At 47.8% G+C, this 26089-nt stretch overlaps 1 protein-coding gene across 2 annotated transcripts in view; it reads left to right on the top strand.

Annotated features, from left to right (window-relative positions):
• LOC114873921 (neurogenic locus protein delta) overlaps positions 1-24314 on the top strand; it is a 34413-nt gene extending 10099 nt beyond the window's left edge. Inside the window, exons 1-5 of one of the 2 annotated variants that reach the window (XM_029182722.2) lie at positions 2956-3101; positions 4867-4930; positions 9797-10048; positions 15061-15121; positions 19047-24314. In XM_029182722.2, the coding sequence (XP_029038555.1) occupies positions 9889-10048; positions 15061-15121; positions 19047-21078 (2253 nt within the window). In that variant the 5' untranslated portion in view covers positions 2956-3101; positions 4867-4930; positions 9797-9888 and the 3' untranslated portion in view covers positions 21079-24314. Of the gene's footprint in view, positions 1-2955; positions 3102-4866; positions 4931-9796; positions 10049-15060; positions 15122-19046 lie in introns of those variants that run through there. The other variant, XM_029182720.2, reaches the window with a different exon arrangement.
• The last annotated feature ends 1775 nt before the right edge of the window (positions 24315-26089 follow it).

Here is a 26089-nt window from a genome sequence, read left to right as displayed (position 1 = left end):
CTAGGCGGTTCCATTGACCGGTCGAGAGTCGATCGTTGGAAAATCGAATGGATGTAAGGAGGGAAATAGAAACTCGGGGAACGGCAATATCGCGCCGGTAAAATAATCATTAACAGAAGAACGTGCGTTTTAAAAGAGGGACTGTGAAAGCGTGACTTTTGTTCGCATTACTCGAAACGAGGAAAGGAACGAATAAAATTATTCGGTTGGTGTAATAATTCAGTGTAACGAGTCGCTGTTAAATGCATGCTCGTTCGGCTCAGCTGGTTTCGATGCACGAGGTGGTGGTTGAGTTAAGTTTTAAGTTTGGTTTTCGTTGAAATAAGAATTCGAAGAAATCGTTCGGAATGATTGAAATTAAATCTCAACGTTAAACGATGCGTTAACTTACCAGAATAGAGGTTACGTTCCGCCATTCTAGGGGTAACTAGACGTTCGGGAGCACGTGACCGGTACAGGCAGCGCTACGTAACGGCGCGTTTATAAAAGTACCCGCGTCCGCAGGTGTGTCAATGTACTTTTCGTAAGTTCAGCCGCGGGCAAGAGACGGACGGTGTGTCGCTCGTTATCCTCGGTTTCCTCTTCCTCCTTTCAACGAAGAATGGAGGCCACGAAAATTTCTCCACGCGGAAATGCCACGCTTCTCGGGCGCGAGACGTTAAAGCGTGAATGGTTAAAAATAGAAGCGCTAGGGCACGACCGGGTTTCCGCGATGCTTGTGTTCCCTCTCTTTACCGCTTCTTCTTTTTTCATTTTCCCTCGAATCATCGACGTGTACGCCGAATTATAGATACGATGAACTTTTTATCGCTAGCAATTATCACCTCGACGACGGTTAGAGGTTTACCCGACGGTACGGTTTGCGGTTTTATTAATCGTAAACGATAGGCATCTGGATGTATACGCGTCAGGTCGATTGCAACCGGTTAGCATGATCAGCCCCGAAGGGGAGAGCCCCGGCATTTTCCCAGGATGCAGCGGCGAAAAGTCGTTCCAGACTTCCGGCTCCTTTTTCCATGATGAATCACGCAGTCGCGTCGTCTCCCCTTTGCTAGCCTCGATACACCGAATCACCGGTCACATCTATATGCAACGTGTCGGCTACCTGTTTCTTTCTTCCTCCTTTTCTTCTCGATCGTTTTCCGCGATGATTAATACGCGAGTATACACGTACGACGCGTCGGCGAGATTGCAGCTATAACCCGACGCTCACACATGTACGAAGGGAAGAAGTCGTGAAGGAGAGCTAGACGAGAGTAGGACCCTGTTCGATCGGTCAATGTAATAGAGAAGGAAACGAGAGGCGAGTAAAAGAAGCGGCTGGATATAGTCTCGATAGAGAAAAGCGAGGAAAGAACGAATCACGAGCCGATAGCCAGACAGAGAGGAAGGGAGAGTGGAGAACAGAAAGAAAGGAGAAGCGCGACATTGTAAAGACAGAGAGAAAGAGGAGCACACAAGAAGGGGTGAGGAGAGAGAGGGAAGAGAAGGTGGAGGTATGCTGCGCAGCCGTGGGAACCGACTCTCGAGCGAGCCAGCCTCTCTCTTTCTCTCTTTATCCGACTAGTTTCTTCCTCCATTCTATCCCGTTTCTCTTTCTCTTGAACAGGGAACGAGCCTCTGTTCTTTTCCTTTTCATCATTCAGGTTCCTCCTGCGACCGTGTCTCTCTCTCTCTTACGGTGCGTTTTTTCATCCGTCTTTTTCCTTCCTTCTCCCTCCTCGTTCTTTCTCGTCATGGTAGTTGTATGCGCGCGGTTTTGTTGGAAACACACCGGTCCTCCACCCTCTGTCCCTGTTTCTCTTTCTTCTTCATTCAGGAGCCAGGATCGGTCTCTCCTCGTTCCCTCTCACTTCAGAGCTGCTCTCCCGGCGCGGCGTTTCGTCTTTCCCGGCAGAACTGCTAACCGGCCACCGAACACACCCAACACATTGTTCTACGGAGATGCCTACGCGGGGCTTTTTCAGCTTTTTGTCGGCTTAATTCCGATCCCCGTAATAAATTAGCGGCCGATCACGGTGGCATTTGTCTCCTGAACAATTTATTTCCTTCTCTCCGTCGCTCTCCTACCTGCCCGTTCGTCTACTCGCCTCATCCTCCTTTCGTGCCTTCGCTTTCGTCCTTGCCGCGAGAGAAAAGGGCGGTATGCGCGCGCCCTCTTCGAGCCTCTCTTTCTGCCTTCGGCCTTACACCTTACCGTTCTTCTTCAAGCCGTTCACTTTTTTTTTCTCTCTTCTTTTATTATCGTCGCGACTTTTTTCTCGCGCGCCCAGCTCGAACACCGGTCTCCCCCGAGAGGACGAATCTCTCGTAGCTGGAGGCACAGGTACAGCGCACGAAATCTTCGCTGAAACTTTCTAACCTGTACACGCATGTGACATACCTGTCCTCTCTCTCTCTCCCTTTTCGTTCTTTCCGCCGAGACAAATTGCCCTGCGATTCCATGGGATATATTGGACACCGGTGAAATCGCCGTAGCTCTCCCACCACCCTTGGATATTCTTCCAAGGCTCGACCCTAAAACTTATTCGTTTCGCAATTTTTCTTCACGATTCTTAGGCCATTGACTCGATCTTACGAATTTCATTCTATTTCTATCCCTTCACACGCACTCATGCTTCACATGCCAAGTATTTCTACTCGCAATCTCATTATATGTCATTTCCAGTCTCCGTACAGGCTGCATTCGTTCCTTCTGCTCCTGTCTCACGGATCGAAACCGTCACGGTATGATTCATTTATTCGTCGGAAGGTCGTTGGATAGAGACGAGATCTGATCGTCGTACGTTATCGTTGAAAACAGCTCATAGTACATTTATATGGGAATTGAAAGCTCGCTGATAGCAATTTCATATTTAATTATCTCGGCTTCGTTCGTCACGCAAGCGCCGTGACGCTGCGATCCATTAGTAATAGCTCACCGACACCAGTATCGCGTTCTCGATCGGTATCGACGGTCCCGCTGCGACGTTCGCCGTAAATCAGCGATTCGTCGTGCATTATCGTGTCCCGTGAATCTTCCATTAAACTGGGTCATACCATCCCATACCACGGATCAGCAGGGAATACGTACTTGCATCAAGATTGACCGTTGTTTCGCGGTTCGTGTACCTTTCTTTACGTACGGCTCAGGCCAGGTTAGGTTAGGTCAACCTTATTGACAGGGAAAATGGCGGGGACGAGAGCGCGACAGTATGCCAGGGAAATGGTGTAATGAAATTGTTGGCACGTCCGCGTTGTCGGCTCGTTTACGCGAACAGGAACAGCAACGATGACGATGACAGAGAGGCCGGATATAAACATTTATTATTCACGGTGCGGCAACGACTAACGAGGTCGTGTGTAATACCAGCCGCTCCTCTCTCTCTTCGTCAGTCGGTTTGCATCGGTGTGCCAGGTACACCACGCGACCGTCCGTATGTGTAACCGTGCACGGCAGTGCTTGTGACGTTAATAATTAAACGTCGTATTATCGCTGCATGCACACGTACCGGCCACCGCGTGTACAGCACGTACTTATTACACAATAATGTGCCGCTCGTCCGATGCGTGCGAGCGCAGCGTAGGCCGCCGCGTTTGTCCATAAGGGAGTATCGTTGCTGGATTTATGGTTGTGCGAGAGACACGACCGCCTACAGACTTGCCTTTCGCGCACAGATTTCCACGTAGAGGTAATTGAGGTAATTCAGGTAATTGAGGTGTCCTTGGGCAGGACCAATTGCGAGGGAGATCTTGAGCGTAGGTTTCCCTTAGTTAAGGGGTGGATGGAAACGCGGAATCATACTCTGCGAGTAATTAACTGCTTCGAGCTAATCAAGTATCATTTGTCGAACAACTTAATACACTCGTAGCAGTGACAAAGGTTAATCATAACGATTAACGCAGGTCGCTTTATCAAGCTCTTGATCTTATTTCCTTAATTCGGTTCAAGCGTAACAGTCAGGTTAGAATTAATAGATCGTTTCATGTCGCGAGACAGCCGTAATTTCTGTTACACAATATACGCATACACGGTCCGTCGATTGGTCGCGTGTGGCTGCGGTCCCCTGTTCTGCATACGTGTGTTATCCATAATGGATAATGCAAACAGTATAACAGGTTCCCCGGAACGATGACAGCATTCCATTTAAAACTGTCTCTTTCCCTCCCTCTCTCTCTCTTACGAGCTGTCCTCTCGATCGATTATTTATTTTCGCGTCCAATTAACTCTCATCCTCGGATCGGTTCGTTCCCCGCTTCGGCATGGACGAAGCCGAGAAGACAAGCACGTGCCGTCGTATCAGAAAAGGAGGGGAGAAAAAAAAAAAAGAGTATACCCGCACATAGGGGGCATGATTTATATCCGGTCGCTCGTTATAAAAGCGAAAAGCTCCCCCTTGCGTGTCGGGTAGGGAGGAAAGGTAGTACCCTTCGATGCTTTCACGCGCGAATTCCAAGGAAAATAGCGAAAGCGAGGTTAACTCGTTGCACGGAGGGTTGCAGCCACGCTTCAGTGTCGCCCTCTATCTAGCCGCAACACACGTGACCTGATCGCCGGCTGTTTAGGGCACGCTTCGACGAGACACGCGCACGCATGCACGCACCCTTCTAATGCGTGGCAGGTGCTGCCACTTTCCGTCTGTGGAACGTTTAATTTATTGTTAATTGCGATACGCGACGGCACGCACAGCTGCCACGCTTTTTCGCGCCCAAAACCGGGACACATGGACGATTCGCGTTCTAGCCGAAGCTGTCACGAACTTACCACTTCTATAGAAATGATACAATTCTATTTTTAAAACAGCCGGCTATGATTAGAATATTAAGATTTAATTTAAGTTTAACGAAGAACCCTTCAAGTTCACCAACCCCGTGTTCTGTTCCCAGGGTACATTCTCGCTGATAGTGGAAGCTTATCACGACGCAGACAACACGACACACCACTTAGCCGGTAAGTAACCTTCTTCTCCCCGCTTTTAAAACGCTCCTCTTTCTATTAAGCCTTCCAAGACAGCATCGTGCGACTGTGTATTAGCTGTATCAGTCGATGGCACGAGTATGTGCCTAGCGCACGCGCTAAATAAAAACACGAGGGCTAAGAGAAGAGGAAGTAGAATAGTTTAAAAATTACTCTCTCTCTCTCTATATCTATACGAGCTCTGTATGGCTGTACAAGGAAGGTTTTTGGGCATGTGCAGTCCAGCTGGGTCGTGGCATCGATGCTGTGCATCAGGTCCGGACCAGTCGAGAAGCCACTTCCGGTCCCTGTGTACGACACTCACCAGAGACGTAACCTCCTTACTTCTACTCGACCTCTCTATACTCCTTTCCCTTGCTTCTTCTCATGGTTTCGATAGACTAAACCTTTCGGGGACAGCCCCCTTCCTGTACTGGCTTTCCTATGATGTTACTTCTTTTTTAAGATGAGTCTGGTTAATTTGCTTCTCTTGCGAGCTTATGATAGATTATAAACGGTGTAATTGGAGCGAGAACAGTCCTCGTTTCGAAGGAGGTCTGTCTTCTGTAATTAGCAAAATGGCACTTCCTGTCTGTTCTTGATTTAACTTCAGTTTGTTTCATTCTAATTAGATCGCGGATGTTTATGAATTTGTTATGATTTAACGAGCTCCGCGTAAAGCATTAAGTAACGAAATTCAGTAGGAAAAGTTTAATTTTTATTTTTCTTTGACACATGATGTGCCCGCATACTAGCGATAGTTTCAGCTGCTCTTGTCACTCCTCTTTCCGCCGGTTCCCGTCCGTTCACGAGCCGTTTTCACTAGTGTTCATCCGTCTGGTTACCGCAACGCGCGCCGCGTCCACGTGCACAAAGCACGGCCTGGGCACCTCTTGGTCATGTCACAGCGAGTAGAGAACGAAGCTGAACGAGGGAAAGAGAAGCAGGCGGAGGCGCTAGTGTTTCCTTCCTGTGTAACCGTAGCACCTAGCTTCCACCAGCGTGTGTAACACGAAACCCTTCGTAGACGAGGATATGGATGTGTATCCTACGCGTACAATGCCGCTCCTCGCTTGTACAACAAATTTCGTATCCGATTCTTGTTTCGATATTACACTCGATCGATGATTTTTCCTTAGTTCAAGAATTACCCATAAGGCACCGGTATCCTCGAGTGCTGCCCTCTAAGTCGTCCAATAACTAGCCTCGCCTTACGCTCGCAAGTGAAGGAACAGTTTTTTCTCTTTTTTTTTCTTTTCTGCTTGAATATGATTAAACACGGAAATGATTAAACGCATCCAAGGATCTCGTCGGCATTCTCTCGTTAAGCAAGCTTCAGGAAATCGCGCATGCAAATAACTGTTTATTACACTTCCGCGTCCGGGGAAAGCTTTCTTCGCGGCGGATCGAGGAATATACCGGACGAATAATTAAGCATGGTGGATTCGTAGTCGTAGGTTTAGACATCGCCGAAATAACGAAAGACCAGTCGTGTTCGTGGTTCCTCGAGGATAGGTGAACCGACGAAGCTTACCGACGTGTACGAACCAAGCGACACGCATGAGAGCGCTGCACGGCCGCGTGTTGCTTCCGGTCTCCGGTTCATTCTAATTGCCAAGCAGACGCGTACAGGACCTCGGGAAAGAAATTAAGCGGTCTCGTTGCTCTCGATAGCGAACCGAGTGCACTCGCAAGGATGTATCACCACCTGTCCGCTGGTATCGAAATACCTTGGCGTTTCTTTTTTCGAATCGTCGTGGTCGTCATCGACAAGTATAACGTTACTTTCGTAATCAAATTTCCTGATCTCGAATGAAGTGTTACAAGATAAAAAAACACTCGTTTCCCTGTCGAAACCAGTAATTACACACGAACGGACGGGGGCACGGACGAAATCTTGGCTTCTTCATCCTTTGTTTCAAGTTCGCCGTGAACGGAATTCCTACCGGTATCCCACAGATGTACCTGTGCGCATCCGCGCTGAAAAGAGCTCCCATTAATACGCGCGTTTTGTCGGTCGTTGTGTTTGGACATATTCCGGGGGCCTTTATCGGCGAAACACCGCTTTACATTGTGCTCATTCTCTTGGCCGAGTGTGTATCGCACCGTTCTGGCCACGATATAATGCCCCCCTCAACACTGTGCTCCGCTGCGCTGAAACGAGCCCTTTATTGCCGTTCGCTGCTCGGATGCTGCTTCCTTTCTCAGGCCCGCGCTGTGTCCTCCTCTTTCTCTCTTCCTCTTTTTCTCTCTTCCTCTTTTTCTCTCTTCCTGCCGCGTTGTTTACCGTGCGTTCCCCGTTGACTGGATAAAAAAGGAACCGCACCTGCAGTAGGAATTATCACCAAATTTTCTTTCGCACGATACCGAATCCCTACGAGTCGGTGTTAGAGGAGGTTTAGCTTGTTTAGGATCGACGAACTTTGTTTTATCGAAGAATTCTGAAAACTTTCAGACGCGAGGTCCAACGTTGATATCAATTGATGATGGAAAAATATCTTCACACGCTCGATGGTTCCATTTCTCAGGGCGCACCTGCTCTTCTTCGAGTGATAAGAGCGGCTGTCGTATTTCACGATAAGGATGGTTCGAGGAAACCGATAACTAGTTCCCTTACAACTCAATCCCCCGTGTCTTCTTCTGGTATCATCCCTCTACTGTGTCTGTCGTTTATTTCCGGTCGGTGTGGCGCGACGGGAATAAGTGTCGTTTAAGGGTTTAACCGTCCGAGACAAATCGTGATCCGGGTTAAGAGGAGTTTTTTCCACGGATAGGAAGAGGGCAAACGGTGTGTAAAGCAATGCATCTGGCTACCTGCCAGCTCGGGGCTATACTTCGACGGCCGCTCGTTTCTGAATGAACAATAGAAAATGTCTGGGCTATTCGCGCCGACGCCAACGTTCTTAATGAATACCTTGAATCAGACTGGCCTCGAGTTCACCGGGCGTTTTACAGGTGCACGTTGTTGCGTACACGCAGGTAGAGACGAAGCTTTGCCTCCGCTACGGATAGCTAATTAGGTTGTTGCACGAGTTCATTCAGACACCATTCGACGACATAAAAGTATCGCGAAATGGCACTTACGATAAATGTAGAAAATTAAATTTAAATTGGGGATCTCTTCATGGTCCGCCGTCCGAGAATTAATGAAAATGACAGCGCGAAGATTTCGTTAATTTTCTTAAGATTGTTGAGATTGCCAATTATATCGAATAACGATCGATTTCGAAACAACCTGTTTCTTTTCGGGCAAAAAATTTCTGGATCCAAGGTGTGGTTGTTCTGCAGACGAGAAGGCGAGTCGAAAGGCGTGTACACACTCGCATCTGCCAGATCGTGGCGTGCGAACATCGGCGTTTTCAGAACTCGTAAGCAGCATCACCTGGGAAGATAGGCCCTGGTAAACTGCCTCTCCCTCGACTCCCGTTTCGCCGACAGCGAAACGTAACTTCCCTTCTGGGAAGAAGAGAGGAGGTCCTCGGCTATCCTGTTTAAGTATCGTCGGGCACGCCATCGGCGAATCCTGCGTTTTCGTCCTTTCGTCTTCTCCCTTTTTTCCTTCGCTTTTTTCACTTCTCCTCTTCGTGTTCGTCGACTTGCCTTCGTAGTCAGTGGCGTAACGAAAAGGCCGTCTTCGGTTAGTCTCAAATCCTCCAAGCGTACGATTCTCTATATTTGATAAGACGTTAACACCTCATATTTCCTCCTTCTTCGATTAGAATTCTCGTTAAATCGTATTTTTGAGGTTGCATCGTGTTCCTGATACAAAGTACGATTGTATCGCGTTAGCTCCATGAAAAATGGAACGATTTCGTGTTAATTACTTCATGATAAATCGTGAGCAATTGCGGTAATGTTTAACCTTGATCCATTAAGATTATAGAAATATAAATCCCTAGGATATCTAAATTCAAAACAACGAATATTCGGTTATTCCCAGCATCCTTAAATAGAACACCAGCCCTACGGTGTTGAACCCCCTTTCCCTATTAAGCCTAAGGGAAATCCTGTCGAAAAAGGAAGATGAACCATATAAAGGCTGACCACTTAACTCTTCCTTACGCTACTGACCACATAACCATACGGCACCGTGGATACTGGATCCATTTGGGTTCTCTCACACATAACACTAGCCACAGTAGAGTAAACTGGTCGAACCAGGTTACTGGCGCTGCTGCTGTGCTCGCAGCATCGTGCGAGACGTGGGTTTTTCGGTAGGGCACCTGATCCTTCCAAGCCCTTTCCTAATCTGCCTGGGCCCATTACGATAATACGTTTAGTAGGAAGCCTGGCTGGTCTTCCTCTGGCGCGAAAACAGGTAGGCATTGGTAGGAGGATGAGAAGAAGAAGAATAAGAAGAAGGGAGAAGAGGAAGAAGAAAAGAACGCCTCTTTCCCAGAGCCACAACGTGGTATACGCTTACTCTCTTTGTGCCGGATGCGTGCCGCCGGCGGAGTAGCAATAGCGGACGAACGTCCGGTCTGCCCTCTCTCTTTTCTCTCTCTCTCTCTCTCTCTCTCTCTCTCTCTCTTTCTCTCTGTTTCCTTGCTTCGATCTATCCTTCTCTGTCAGTGTTGTCGGAGGCCGATGCACTTCGATCGCATCATTGGGCGCAGCAGTGCACCACCTCTCCGTTGCCCTACTGATGGACGCGCTTAATTAGTTTCGCGTTTCGTGCGCCTAAACCTCTCGTCTCATCTCGTTCGATTATTGTATCGTCGATCAGTCTGGCTGATTAGCCTAGCTCCGATCCCTTGGATCCATTTTCGAGTGTCGATCCTTCGAAACCCGGATCTTGATGGAATGATTGCTTTGATTTCTTCGTTTCGTCTACATAGGCATTTTGCATTTATGTTTCAGAGAAAGTATTGATAACGAGGCTGACCACGCAGAAATGGTTAGACGTGGGGCCGAATTGGACGGAGGACGAGTACAGGAGTGCGCATTCGAAGATGGTGTACGAGTACCGAGTGACCTGCGTGGCCCATTACTACGGGAAGGGCTGCGAGAACTTGTGCAGGCCGAGGGACGACAACTTCGGTCATTACAGCTGTAGTCCGACCGGTCAACGCGTCTGTCTATCTGGATGGAAGGGTGACTACTGCAACACCGGTGAGTCTCTTCAACATTATCATCATCGTGTATACGCGTAATGCGTGCACTCCCACGCTCTCGTCCCATCGCGACTGCACCGCGCGTGACATCCCTCCTTTTGTAGGAATTCCGTGTATGAAATTACAGAGACCATCTCCCTGGCTATCTCTCCCTCTCTCTCCCGTCTCGACCACCGCGTAATTTATACTCTGTCCTCTGGTAACCAGAGAGGTTGTCGAATTTAGGATCCTTTTTTTCTCTCCTGGCGTGATGTCATTTTCAACGTTGTGTGCGAATGTCCTGTGGAATTAGGTCGATGGGAGGAGCTCGGTAAGAAGAGCCACGCTGGTACGAACGATAGCGGACCGAGGTAATAGATAAGATGTAAAACCGCCCAGGTGGGATATGGTTCCGTATCCTTCTGGACGTTACGTAACACTCGCTGCAGGACGTTTCAGAGTTAGTTCTCTATTCTCGTAGCCACGAAACTCGACGAACTCGAGGAGAGTCCGAAGGAGAGGCCCGGTGCAGTGTCGGTGCAGCAGTCGGGTCCGAGCGTGCAGCAGCTTCCCACGCTTGGCTCGCGCGCGTGTGCGAGAGAGTCTCTCTTTCTCTCTCTCTTTCTCGTCTGGTCCCGTCTGTGCCTCTCCTCTCTTCGCTGTTCCCTTCTGGGGAACGTTCGTCTGCATCCAGCATCCTCCTTGTCGCTCGCGTACCTGAGCCCCAGCGAAGGATTAATCCGCGTGTACGTGTGCACCAAGGCTCTCTTTCTGCTTGCACCGTTCGGCTTTCGTTTGTGTGCTCGAAGCCAAGTCTTCCATCGTGTGTGGCTCTTTCTGTCCGATCTTACCGAGCCTCGTCTGCACGTGTTTGTGAGACTCCTTCGAACGGAACGACGACCAGCAGATCGAGCTCGTTGCCACGGCTCGTTGCTGTCTGTCGTTGCTGATGCCTCGACCGGTCTGCAGGTTACGTGGCACCTGGTGCATCCATACCGAGTACAAAGACCTCGGATCGGTATTTTTTCGGTAATCGAGCTGGCTAATTAGGCTGCACGGTGTGAATATTATTTATTTAACGCGTCTGCTTGTCAGCGCTCGGTTCATCGTCGAAGGCTTAAGATCATTCTCGATGGCATCCGAGAACGGGATCCTCTTTTGCTTTCTTTGCCAGCGTGCCAAGTCGTGGCATTCCACGAACAGCGTCAGAGGAATGGCATTCGCGAATTTGGCTACGATTAGGGACGCTTAAATCTCGATTAAAGAGATGGACATTTCTCGAAGCGGTGATATTATACCGGAGTGTTGCAGATGCAACTCGATGACACACTTCTTCACGGAGTCGCTCGATTCACTCGCTCCTCTCTATCCGATCTCTTCATGCAAAATCGATGTTCCTCGAGGTGTTGACCTTCCCCCCGGGTCTGTTTTCGTGTTCCGGCTTCGATGTTCCCGGTCGTTTCGTCAGGGTCCTCGGGTTCTCGTTAAGAAGCGGTCGTTGCACTCTTACTCGGCCACACTCGACAAAGTTTCTCCGCGCATCGATTACTAATAGACTACTAACACTTCATTTCGTGACATTCTCGGGTATTCCTGGAAATCGTCGAGGTTCGTGCCGTGTTTTCGCCGACGACCACGCGTCCTCGCGGAAACCCGCGATCCGCGTCGATCTTTTCTCACGTGCCCGCTCGTTCACGCCCACGCCACCGTTTCTATCGTTTTTCATCTTTTTCTCAACGCTCGCGCCGCGTTAGAAAGGAATAGTTCTCGCGAATCGTTGCCGCTTCCACTCGGACACCGGTGTAAGTACACGAGTGCTGGCTGCATTAGTCACCGCGCTTAGACGTGTTTTCTAAATGAAAATATCTAAGCGGTCGTAAGACTGATCGAGTCGCAGAATTTTCTTCTTTGTCAGAATGAAATTTCGGTCCCGTGAGAAAAATGAAAGCGTTCGACGAGTAAATGGTTTCTACAAATGGCGCCAAAGTGTACTCTGAACGTTTGCTCAGCTGACCCGGTGTGCCCCTTTTAGTAAAAAAGAATGTCCGTTAAGCGAGGACAAAAAGAAATGTGTCGCCTCCAGACAATTCACTCGTCGATTAATCATTTCTATAGTATAACAGTATCAAGTCGAAAGATTATTTCTCCCAGCCGTTTCACTTTTGCCTTCGAAAGGAGGTCGAATCTTCGAAACAGAGATAGGAACGCTTAATTATTAAATAAAATTTTCGATCACCAATTTGCGTCTGTCCCTGGGACTAAAAGGGTTAATCAGCCAGGCCTGAAAGAGCAAATACAAAAAGCAGTCTACAACACTTGGTAGCATGGTTCGATCATCCTGCAGAAGGGGTTAACTACAAGGCTAGGAGGGTTAGAGGATAGGGTAAGGGTTGTTGGGGCACGGCAGACATTTTCGGGGGTGCCAGCACGTATTACAGGGGTTGCAGAGAGGCAGCTGCAACACGACGGTGAGCCGAGGCGAAAGAGGCCAGAGTGGGCCCCTGACAGCTGCAGCTAGAGGTCGGTGCTTTAACCAACAGCTGCTGCACCGGACTCCAGTTCACAGTCCCCGCTTCCATTTCAACCCCTCCCTTCTCCTCTCCTCCTGCCTTTCTTCGATAACCACGTCGCATTTTTCCATCTCCTTCGTTTCTCTTTATGGGAGCCAGGGTGTACCTGCCGAACGTATTCACCTTTTTCTTAGCGCAGGTAGATTCCTCGAGGTACACTGTCGTTCAGATGTATCCGGACACTTGACCAGTTTGGTTCGTTCAGGTTAACTATTACTCTCTGCTGCATGATCGTCATTAATATCACTGAAAGGACAATAAGTTCCAAACGAATGTTTTCTTGGGATTCAGCTGGAAATTCTTATTCTCGCCGATTCCGCGAAAGGTCAGGCAGAGAAAATGCCGGTTACACTCGGCAGGAAGGAAAAATCGATAGGTACGTTGGGCACGAGCCGTGAAATTTCATCGGGGGAACAACGTCCGTGTGCCCCTCGTGGACATTTAAAGGGAACCGAGTTTGCCCTCGTTTCACTGTTCGCTGCAGGCACGTAGACTTGGTAACGGGTGCGTCCTCGAAACGATCGTTGGTCAGCTCAGGTATCTTCAGGGTTTATTGCGTGCAGGTTGCGGCTTTTGTCCGCGCTCGGTGTTTCTCTTTCCTCGATCAGCTGGCGAGGAAAGTTCGCCTCGCTCGATGCTGACCAAGATACAAATGGCAATGTTCCGAGGGGATATATGTTAATGGGTCTTTAACAGATCATCTCTCAAGTCCCGTGCTTGTGCGCTTAATTCACTTGGCACTGCTTTTAGAACTTGGTACTATTTTTTAGAATAAACTCACGGATATTTTCTTTGATAATACAGAGTAGCTGTTTTAACCAGCTGATCGAAGGCGGAAAGATGGAGTGGAATTCTACCCCAGTGTGTGACGCAGGTTGCGCTTTTCGATCAGCTGGCGGTCCACCGTATATCGTCGGCGTCAACAAGAATAGCAGCTCTAAATCAGTTAGCCGTCCAATTTAAGCCCTGGAGCTTAAACACCTTTCCTCGTTCTACGACCCACTAATTTCACCTTATCTTCTCGTTGACGTACGTTCACCAAACACAAATATCACTATTTCTTTTCACGAGTTCAAAAAGTGTTGAGGATCGGCCGATAAAAAAGATCTATGCAGATTACAGCAACGTCATCCCCAGGCCAGGTCCAAGTTTAAACCTGTGGCAGTCAGACGTTGCCGTAATCCCGGTTTAATTCAGGAACATCGGTTCCCTCGCATCCCTTCGCATTCGTTTTTTGCCAGAGACTCGTGGAATCTCTGCGATTCGGCCGTTCCTTGTGCCGTCCCGCGGGATCAACGAGGCTGGAACAGGCCAGAGTCGTCCCTCTGGTTCTCCACTCTATAAATACCCCATACTTCTCTCCTTAGCACGCCTCGAGTCTCGAGAACCGACGAGAGAGGAGAGAGCCGTTCTTCGTGGGCCGTTGCGCTCGGTGCCAAGGTCACAAGTCCTCTTCTCTCTGCTCCTCAGGGTACGTTTTAGCGTGACATTAAATCGCAACATTTGTTACCGTCACACTGGATTTCACATAACGAAATCGAATTTCTTCAACCCCTATTCATTCAGCAAGACGGGCCACCATTTTCAGGGTCGACCGCGTTTCTTTCTCCAACTGTGAATGCACTTTTGTCCCTGTTTTTCCAGCGTGCGCTCGTCAGCTTAGCTTGTTTTCCCCGGAGGAAAAACACTCCTTTGTGATGTTTTGCAGCCCTGTCTTTCAATCGAGCATCCGTATGTTCACTCTGTTCTCTTGTTATCCTGAGTTCAAGTAGACCGAAGTTGAACTCGTTTCTGGATCTACCTTGACAGGTATTCCCGAGTGCAGGGTCGAATTGGCCAATTAGTAGGGTGTTAGAGGTGCATTCGAGGTGATAAGATAGGGATCTTCACACGTGACACAATTTTATCATCCTTGTGGGACGCGGGAGCGTACTCGAGCGCTAGCGTGCGCACGTATCGTTGACTAGTCTACGTGCAGCTATGCAAGGAATCGTGCGGTCAGACTCCTTTCCCATCCAGGATTCCGGGAAAACAGGAACGATTCGTGGTACATATGACATAAATTTTAATTAGACGAACCATCGGGTATTCGAGGCGCGAACCGATCTCGTCTTCGTGTCTATAAATCGGTTGCCCACCGTCGTGTCCTTTACGGGTCAGCCATGACCCAGACCTAGAACCATTCCAAACTGGTCACAGTATTTTCGTAAAGAGAATCGGCGGCCAATTTAACGATTCGATTAACAACGAACCGGGAGGCCGTTGGTGCGGTAGGGTAGGCCCGGTGAATTATCGAGTTCCAGTGCTCGACTACCTATAAGAGTGGAATGCATCGGATGCATCGCTGTGCATATGTATGCATCTACCTTACGTAGCCGGTCGTGCAGTCGTGAGGGACGCGATCGACCTCTTGCGGAGAGTTGCCTTAACCTTTTGGATTTTTTTTTCTTACTCGTTTCAGCCCGCTGCCTGCCCGGATGCGACGAGCAGCACGGACACTGCAATCGACCCGACGAATGCATGTGAGTATACGCATACACATACATATACGTATTCTTATTCTGTCTCTCTCTTTTCGTTTAACTAACTCCTCTTCTTCTTCTTCGCTGATATTACATTCCTGACTCGATACCTGTACGACGGTGTATCATACTCGCACGGCATTAACAACGATGCCTCCATAGATGAGCCTTTCGCGAAACTTCACTGTTAATCAGTTCAATTAGATTTTTGTTTTTTTAATGATTATTCCAATTGAAAATATGATACACCCTTTCAACGTTTCATTTTATTTATCAGAATAAGGTATTCGAGTCTCGCTATTTAAATATCCTTTGGTAGAACATCGATTTCCGGGTTTCGCGTATGAAATTGAATTTCTCTTTCGCATGGCGGTCGATTAGAATATTATCGCCAGATTTCCCGCGTTCGTTTCAGCTCGATCGAGCGTGCGGGTCGAAGGGAAAAGTACGGGGAGGAATTCGAAGCGTTCGACTGCTTTCCGTCGTAAACGAGGCGCACTCGGAGGTGCCAATCGTTCTTACCCTTGCTCCCAACTTCTTCTGTACCTCCCTTCTTTTCTATCAGTCTCCCATCCTTTTCTCTCTCATCGCTAAGCAACAACGGGTGTCGTTGAACCTTCTAATTCGACTTGAGAAGTAGTCGAAAAGAAGAGGCTGGTGGGCCAAAGATCGATCGGAGAATTTCTGTATTTGCCGGGAATCCTTGCGACTGGCTATAAATACGAGAGCCTTGGTTCAAAGATCTTTGCGCGATCGAAAGAGAAGAAGAACACTTTCGCCTGGCGCGTGTAGAAACAATCGTCGAGTAAAAATCGCGATAATGGAATTAGGAGGACGCGGATTGTATCTGTGCCCTTCGTAATTCCGAGACCGCGTGAGATTCTTCTTGATGGGACACGAATCTGAGCTGAGCGACTTAACCCGGAGGTTTAGAGTTAACTCGATCATCTAATTACCGTACGACCGGGGTTAATTGTCCCGTTAGCCGCAGCCATCAGTCCAAGCTAGATTCCCCTCGTGAGTTCTCTCCATTCGGCCGGCATCCTCCGCGTTTCCAATGATTCCGCGGGCGCCCTCTATCCGCTCCGTACTCCGCCTACGCCATCTGCTGGGAAAAAAGTGATAATTTTCAAAAATAGTCCGACCGGCGGGCAGACGTCCAGAAAACACGGTGGTTCGCGTTTTAAATGTCCCAGACGACCTGGAATTTATGGGCATACCGTAGTCTCGCAAACAAACAAGCCTGGGGACCAACGCGAGTAGCGATAAATTATATCGTGGCGGTAACCGTTTCGAAAACAGTGTATATTATTCGTTTCTTTTACTCTCTTTTATTTCATGCCCCGTATCGGCGAGAACCACTTGGCGAAATTCGCTCGAAGTGTCCTGTAACCTTAAAGTTCCGCGGTTTCGAGACACCGTCAACGAGAGAGAGAGAGAGAGAGATGCTGCAACGATATTTCCCGCTAGGAACATCGACACGTGGTGCCAGTAAATCGCGATCGTGTCTAGCGAAATAGGTTCACGGATCCTCTATCCAGGATGCACGTATATTACGCGAGTTTACTTTGTTATAGGTCTCGTTTAACAAACGATCGGTACACTCTATGTACGTGTTTATTTTCGAGGAAAAAAAAGAGGCACGTTTTAAATCGATCGTACGATTACGTAGGCAAAAAGGGTAATCAGCTTTCTGGCCGCGTACCTGTATGCGTGGAAATAGTCGATATGATCGCTAAAAGCAATTGCCGTGAGAGCCTCGTGGGATGTTGGCCCCGTTCGTGATACGTGAAAGAATCGCGGCTACGGTGTCCCATTGAAATTTCGGAGTCCATGTTCGGTTGCGCGAGTGGTATCTCTGAATACCGATGAAGATGCACATCGTGCATCATTTTACGAACCGTCATCCTTTCTTTCTCCCTCTCTTTCGATACACCAATGGATTCTATACTTCCACGATACATAATATTTCATTGTATAGCCGGTACATGAACTGAGTACCGGTATTATTTAACACTAAACATCCCGAGTACCGGTACTCCGACGACTCGGGGGATCCTCTCGTCTTGCTGATTGACCGAGTGTCATCAAATACCGGTACTCGGTGGTATTTGGGAGAGATATCGAGCACATCGAAAGCCGCGGAAATCAGAAATCCGTTTCGCGTCCTAGGAAGAGTCAGGCGCGGATCGGAGAAGACAGCTCGAAGAATCACACGGATACTTGGAGCATCTCATTGCCTAGGCGCGTATACAAACGACTAGGAATATCCACGCGGCACAGTTCGGCTTGTCTCATGCCGTCCCGTTCTAACCGTGTACTCTCTAGGTCCCTGGCCGTCTCTATCCCTCGACGGGCTCTCTCGATTACGCTCTCCGGTGTGTACATGGGATTTAATGGTATAGTCATGCGACGTCGACGACTACGGCTACGGCTACGGTTGCCCTCTCTTTCCCTCTACGCTGGATATATAGCAAATGTATATATAGAGACGGAGAGAGGCGGATGGGTATTAGTGGGCAGAGCAAGGCGCGCGCACACACAGAGGATCGTAACCTTTCCTTGACCCGCATACTGAACGGCTGTGCCGAGGCTCGAACCGTGGGAACACTACTCGACGACTCGTCTCCCCACTCTCCTTCGAATTCTACCTCCTCTGCTGTCTCTCTTGGCTAAGGCTCTTCCTCCCTTCTCTTAATGCTTCTCTTTCTCTCCTCCATCCTCTCTCCCTTTCGACTGGTCTCTCCTGAGCTAAGGTTCTTTCTCCCTCTTTTACCGTGTATGTGTGCCTCTATCTGCCTGCCTGTATAATATTCTACATATGTATATACACACCTTTTTCTCTGCTTCCTTCTGTCTTCCTTCGATCCCTGCTTCTTATTCTATCTTCACCCGTGGACCCTCTTTGTCCTTCCTTGAACGAGTGTAACCCCCGTTGGATGTAATGGCCGACCACCATATCCTCCTCGTTTCCCTCCCTTCCTCCTGGATCCAGCTCCTTTCTACCTTCCTCGTCTCTCTTTGCGCTGCCTTTTATCCACCTTTGCGTATCCTCTGTCGCGGTGAGCCTTTCTTTTTATCCTCGTTTCGCCGCTTCTTTTCCTCCCTTCGCTACAACGCGTCCCCCGTGTTCCCTTCTTCTTAGTCGCGTTTTCGAGTTTTTTCTTGGAAATTCTTTCGGGCAAGAGAACTGGCCGATATAAATTTTCGGTGACCCTTGGGAAAAAGCTTTCGGACCGATCGGTTGAGGGCTGGGAAGAAGAAATACTTTGACGTTAAAGACTCGATCAGTGCGGATCCACTTAGGGACACGGGATGATCCTTGCGTCCAGTTTCATGACATCCTTTAAGACTACTTTCCCGTAGGGATCGATTGGTATTTAACGATCACAGTAATTAGAGTCTGCTAGTCGCAACACCTTTCTCCTATCCGGAGGAAAGGTGTTCACTCGCGAGAAAGGTGGCGGAGGATGTAACGCGAGAGTCACCCGGTATGAAGCTCGGTTACCTGGAAACGGGGATTCCTCCTCGTCCCATCTCTTCCTCTTTATTGCGCGTCGTCTATCGTGGTCCGTCATTTTTCATACGCGTTTAACGAGGTCTTTGACATTCGTCTTCGAATGGCTGGGGACTCTAATCGCGGTGGCCGAATAGCTAGCCTGGGACAGCGCAATAAATCGCAAGTATGAAAGGAATTCGATGTCTAAGAAAAGGGGAGTTTCGTTGACCCTCGATAATTAGATTTTGTCGATAAAGAAATCCGTCGACGCGAGACATCTCTCTTTCTTTCTTTCTTCCTTCCTTCCTTTCTTTGCTTGATAGTTTCTCTTGGTCGAGGTGAAAAAAGCACCCGAACTTACTTTCACCTGAACGTGGAATAAAAGCAAGGATCGCTAACGAGCAACATCCATTCTTGATGTTCCAGATGCCACAACGGCTGGAAGGGAGCGTACTGCGACCAGTGCGTGAGATATCCAGGCTGCCTTCATGGTAGTTGCCAAAAACCCTGGGAGTGCCTGTGCGACGAAGGCTGGGGCGGGCTGTTCTGCAACCAGGACCTGAACTATTGCACGAATCACAAGCCCTGCATGAACGGCGGCACCTGCTTTAACACCGGCCAGGGTTCGTACACCTGCTCGTGCGCGCCAGGCTTCACCGGCACTGACTGCCAGACGCCGCTTTTGGACTGTCACTCGAAACCCTGTCTGAACGGTGGTTCCTGCAACATGGAGCCATCCTACAGCAATTCTAGCCTCGCCACTGGCATCGGTGTCCCTAAAACGTCCGTGGACGCATCATCATCGAGACAACATCATCGTGCTGCTTATCGTTGCACCTGTCCGCCCGGTTGGCGCGGTCGACACTGCGAGATCACCTCAAGATCCTGTCGAGATTCGCCCTGCCATCATGGAGCCACCTGCGAGGACGACTCTCTTCGCGGCTACGTGTGCCGTTGCATGGCAGGTTACACGGGGAACGATTGCGAGTCCCATCTCGTCGAGTGTTCCCCGAATCCGTGCGCGAACGGTGCCACCTGTACGGACATCGTGAACCCCTTTGGCTACCGGTGTTCCTGTCCTGCGGGCTTCACCGGCGAACGCTGCGAGACCAACATCGACGACTGCCAAGGTGATCCCTGTCTGAACGGTGGAACTTGCATGGATCTGATCAATCAGTTTCGTTGCCAGTGCGTGCCCGGTTACGTAGGTAGACTCTGCCAGGACAAGGTGGATTACTGTTTGGCTAAACCGTGCGCGAACGGGGGTCGGTGTATCTCGGGGACGAACGATTACCGGTGCGCGTGCCGACCCGGTTTCACGGGGAAGGACTGTAGCGTGGACGTGGACGAGTGCAGGAGTGCACCGTGTAGAAACGGTGGGACTTGTCTGAACCGAGTGAACGGATTTCTCTGCGAGTGCCCCGAGGGTTGGCACGGTAACACTTGCGCGGAAGAGGTAGGAAGCGGAACGGCTATCCTGCCGGCAGCAGCCGTGGCTGCCAGCTCTCCGTCGAACACGGCGGCTGCTGTCCCCGCGGTACCACCCTCGGGGGCCAGCTATTGGTCGGGAAATTTGTCGAAGCACGTAGCATCCGCGGAACCCAGAGACGCGGGCTTGACCACCGAACACGTGGTGGTGATAGCCACTCTCTCGACAGCTGTACCGGCGTTCGTTTTGGTCGCGGCCGTCGCCGTGATGTGCATGAAGAGGCGACAGAAGAGGGAACAGGCAAAGGCCGACGAAGAGGCAAGGCTGCAGAACGAACGGAACGCTGTGCACAGCAGCATGAGCAAAAGAAGCGGCGGTGTGATGGGAGGTGTTGGCGGAGGCGCTGGGGTTGGCCCGACCGGAGGCGGCGGAGTCGGAATCGGTAGCGTCGGTCTACTCGGCGGAGGTGGAAGCGGTATGATCAGCGGCGGTGGCGGTGGCAGCGTGTGCACCCTGGGCACCGGGGATGCTCACATGATAAAGAACACATGGACGGCGAACAAGAGCGTGAACAACGCCGCGTCCGCCAGACAGGACGACCTCGACTCCTCGTTTCAAACGGACGTCACGCTGGATAGCTCTTGCTCGGGTTACAAGCCAGAACCGGTGCTGCAGGACGGTCGAACGCGGACAACGAAGCAACTGAACACGGAGGCGGCGGCGCATAGGGCGTCCCATCTCTTCCAGAAGGAGAAGGATTGCCTCGGTCTTGGTCTCGGGATAGGCGTCGGTGTCGGCGTCATTGAGAGTGCCAAGAGGTCGTCCGTGTTCGCGAGTAACACGACGACGGACAGTTGTTGCGCGGCGGAAGCAGCGTTGCTTAAGAGGCCGACCACTATCACGGAGGGTGGCAGTGGTCCACCGGGTAGCGGTGGGGGCGCCACCGAGACCGGCTGTGGGGTTTACGTGATAGACGATCATTACAGGCACGACGCGTCGTTGGCGGCTACGCTCGCGACGGAAGTGTAGTTTCGTCTACCCGCAGAGCCAGCCGACCAACTCTGGACTCTCTTATTATTATAATACCTTTCTCTTCCTCGCGATGAAAGCTGTGTAACCCCGTGACTCACGCGCACAAACTCTTGTGTTTCTCTTACGTTCGTCACTGTTCGCGTACCAACGCGACACCACACCACCATCGCCCTACCCCCGTGAAGGCTCTCCGTTATGGGCCAGCGGGTGAACGGGCGTGCATGCGTGCATGCGTGCGTGCGTGCGTGCGTGCCTGTGTTCTCTTCGCGATTCCTTTGTTTCTCTCCCTCCCGTTGCGCAGGACGTCGCGCGTGAGAACGTTCCACCGGACTTTGCCAGCACGCTGGCAAGGAAGAAGTTGACGCGCGCGTTCCGCCGGACGATCGCGCGGACGATCCATGTCGACGGGGCGGACGACGGGGCTAGAGGAACGCGCGCACGCCTCTCTTCAGTCCTTAGAAGAAGAAGAAGAAGACGAAGAAGCAACGGAACGATAAGAAGACGATGAAGAAAATAAAATGAAGAGACTTTTAGTGAGGAGCTCGACGGTTGGAGCAAATGGAAAATATATATGTATAAAATATATATGTACGAAAATGCTGTGGAGGCGGACGATGGCGGATATCGTCGTCCGACCCGTTCTTAGGTATTAATATTATTATTATATCATGTCCGAAGCAAAACTTTGTACAGAACTAATTTATTATTATTGTTATTTACTATTATTACTATTTGCTATTATTATTATTATTCTAATTATTATTAATATTATTCTATCGTATCCCATTATCATTGTTCCGATAATTCTTTCTTTCTTTCTCTCTTTCCTTTCTTTTCTTTTCTTTTCTTTTCATTTCTTTTCTCTATTTCGAATCGCGTGACTGAACTTTTCTCTCTCCGTGGCTAAGAGAGACGCGTTCGAGGATACTTACAATTTTTCTTTTTTGCGAGCGATAGCGATACACCCAGCGTGCATGCATCGAGAGTACGCGTGTCTGTCTGTCTGAGTGATTGTGTTTCATATGTGTATATAGATATATATTATGTATATGTATATGTGTGTCCGTCTGTTCGCGCGAGCTAACTGTGAGAGAGAGTAGACGAGTAACGAGTCGAGAGAGGAGAGCGTTTGTATGTACCGTGCGTATATAGTTACGAGCGAGAAAGTTTACGACGAATTAGGATTCAAACGATGTCGCCCCTTCGTGAGATTTTTTTTCGGCCTTTCGGGTAACGTTGTCTTTTTTTTTCGACGTACAACGAGATATCGGTTCTTTAATTTTCTTTTTTTATTTATTTTTTTTGTTCGCTTCGTCCTCGGGGACGACGTCGCGCGGACCTAGACCCGAGGAGTTCGCGAGGAAAACGATTTCTGGATCGAGTCCCGAGATAATTTGACGAACAAACGAACACCGGAAGCACTGGAACAAACTCTGCCCGGCACTCTAGGATTCCCAGTTCTCCTCGCAACCCCATTGTGCCGGGTCGTCGAGCGCTTAACACATAAATTCATGTTTTAGCCCTGAACCATCTATCCAATGATCACTAACAACCAGCTAGAGAGACGAGAAGTCGACGTTTCTTCGAATTTCGTCCCTCTCAGCGTACGCGTGATTCGATCCGGAAGTCGTCACTGTTCCTTCGACGAATCCCTCGCGCCGCGGACACCGCCCACCCCCTAATGGAATCTCACTAAAATCAAAATTCACGCTCGATTCCCGCCATAACGCCACATTCTAAACCGTGTTTCTCTCTTTTTTCTTTGTAAAAAGTTTTTCAAAAGAAAGCCTACAGGACATTCTTCCAAAGGATTCCGCATTAAAATCATCGAAATTTGAAAGGTATAGCAATGAATTTCTTTATATTCTATCTTTACATTTTAGTAACCTTTTAGGGAAAACGACCCGTAGGTTTTCCTTTGTTCAACTTTAGAAATCTTTTCGTGTGAGAGCCTCCGACGATACGACGCATCATACAGTGAAACATTACTCGCGATATGTATAAATACAGGTAAATAAATGAATATATAAATATATATAGATAGAAGAATATATATGAAAAATATATATATATATATGTAAATGAGAAACCGGCGTCGTCAACGGCGTTTCGACGACGGGACGGGTTATTCCAGATTTTCGAGATCGAAGTTTGCGAGAAATCTTATTTTCCCAGGTGATCATATTTTTTAACACTTTGACAATCGCCGTCACGTGGAATTTTTACACTATCATTCTCTACTATATTTTGTATTTATTGTATTATGTATATCTTCGAAGATGAAAAGGAACTTGAAATTTCAATATGCTCGTCAAAGTGTTAAAATTCAAATCAACCTCGATGCACCTTTTGCTATAAATATTTTGAGATTCAATTTAAATTAAAAAAGAGAAATTTTATCTGTCATCGTTCTTTTAGTGACTCCTTGACTGTTGTGGAGGGCCACCTGAAACTTAATCAAAGAAATGAATAATTTTAAATATTTCGCGGATTAAAAAAATAATCAAGTACGTCTATTTTCAAAATTAAATTTGTCTAAAAAAAAGAAAAGAAAAGGAATTATTTTCTCGCCAACTTCGTCCACGAAAGCGCGAACAAATGACGATTATGTGTTGTTATCGCACGGTTGATGATAATTAATTTATTTATATGGATGATGCTGCCGAACAAACGGTAACGATGAACGATGCTGCTGTTTATTAACGATGTAACAATGATCGACAATTACACGAAAACACACACATACACGTACACACTACGACGCTACTTGTCCGATGATCAATTAACGCCGGTGGTGATAATATATTGCTGATAGTGATGATCACGATAATAATTGTAGAAACGTACGATGACGATGTAACGAATAAAGATTCGAATGATGTTCCTGTTAATAAATAATAATGATAATTAAATAAACGATTACGAGTCTACCAACACTAAGTCAGGTCACATTTTCTTTTTGTTTTTTTACTTTTATTTTTTTTTTTTTCGTTCTCGTTGGGAAGAGGAGTCTCGCTCGTGGGAAAAGTGAGAATAATTATCATCGAAATTTGTATAAATAAGAAGAGAATAAGTACAGCGTGGATCTAGATCGATTAAGCACCGATTAATCGATCGTTCATTCACCGGCGCCAACACTGGCTGGCCGTAATTAAACGAGAATCACGTACGTATTAAAATGATTATAGTATATGGAATAGAATGTGTAATAAAGCTGTTGTCATCTTTTTGTACTTACATCTCTTTTCGATCAATAGTTATTCGACGTGATTGCGAATCTTTCGTTGTCTCTTTTAAATCTTCCCGTTCATTCCTCGATTTCCTGTTTCTTTCGTAATTTATCATACTTGTTCCTTTCTTCCAAGTCACTTACCGTTTCCTTTCATCTTATTTTAACTTCTTCCAATAATTGTCCCGGAAACGAATCTCCTTTGTTTCTTTATTAGTGAGATGTATCGATACGTTTGCCAAGAATTAAACAATTAAATATATATATATATATATATATATATATATATATATATATATATATATATATATATATGTGGAAAGATTCCTAACGATGTCCGCATTTCTCTGTTTCCTGTATAAAAAAGAGACGTTAACTTAATGTTATGCATTATAAATATATATATAGGGGCGTATATACACGTTGCAGATCTGTGTATATTTGTAGCGGAAACAAGTGTACAATGATTACGACTTTGCGATTACTATTACTATTTTTATCATTATTATTATTAATTATTTTATTATTCTTATCGTCAACGTGTAAATAGGAAACGAATTGTCAATGGGATGTCACGCGAACGACACCGACCGATCAATATTAATATTAAAAAAAGATAAACGAACGAATCTGTATGTTATGCATTTTCATCCCTCTGATAATTTATTTATCCTATAATTTGGAAACCTTCATTACGTATATCGAGACTCTTATATGAGAGAGTTAAAAAGAAAAACTAAATCACGTTCCAGGAGTTACGCAATGCGCGTTGAATCCTTAAAGGACGATCGCGAGCTCGCTATTTCCGTGGAGAAGATTCCGTTTAAGAACCCAAGACACGGATGAATCGCGACAAAGTAGCCGCGAACGTGGCCGCCTGTGGGAAGATCGAGAAAATGGAGAGAGAGAAAGAGAGGTCCGGCTCGATGAAGGAAGTCGCATCTTCTCGGAACGACGTCAGATTACTTTGATAAGGGGACAACGATTTTATGTAACCTCGATCGACGGCTGTTTGCATTAGAATTCAGGGGAATCGCGGCGAGCACCGTTCTGCTCCTGGAATAAATGGATTCAACGTCAATCTTCGAGTTACCCTATGGGAAAGTGATAACCACGTGTGGGGCATGATTTGAATTTTCACCGAACGATTAGCATCTCTATACGAATCGGACAATTATCGATATCGTTTATTCGCGTAATACGGATGCGGCTATCATCGATTTATTCAGACCCCAATAGCGCATATTCATAAAACGCTTGATCAATATTTATGATCGCGTTAGATTTCACCTTCCAGCTATTATTATCTCTCATGAAATATTGATTCAGAAGGAACGGGACGAGAAACGGTATATCTCTGATAACTCTCCTCGTTATTAAAACTTTTAATATAATTCGATTAATTCGAGTAGAAAAATCGTACTAAGAAGAACTTACGATCGGCGATGAATCTAACTTTTCTTTTTTCTTTTTTAAGAGTTTATCGTCGCATAATTTGTAAAGTTCTTTGAACGTCGAATGAAACAGGGACGCGAAGTATTAGAAGATATTCTACGGGTATATACACGATATAAGCAGAAGCCAGGGAACCTCGTGAAAGTCGTCGAAGGAAGATCGTGGCCAAGCTACCCACGACTCATCGTGTCGTTATATACGCGCCGGTTATTACCTGCAGCTTCTCCGCTGCAAACCCATTACGACTGCCGTGGCATTCTTCCTCTCTCAATACCTATCTCACTTATTTTCCATCATTCCCGTCTAGTTAATTAACATTTTTGC

Source organism: Osmia bicornis, chromosome 11 (assembly GCF_907164935.1).
Source record: "Osmia bicornis bicornis chromosome 11, iOsmBic2.1, whole genome shotgun sequence".
Taxonomy (NCBI): domain Eukaryota; kingdom Metazoa; phylum Arthropoda; class Insecta; order Hymenoptera; family Megachilidae; genus Osmia; species Osmia bicornis.
This window is presented reverse-complemented; position numbering and strand designations above follow the sequence as displayed.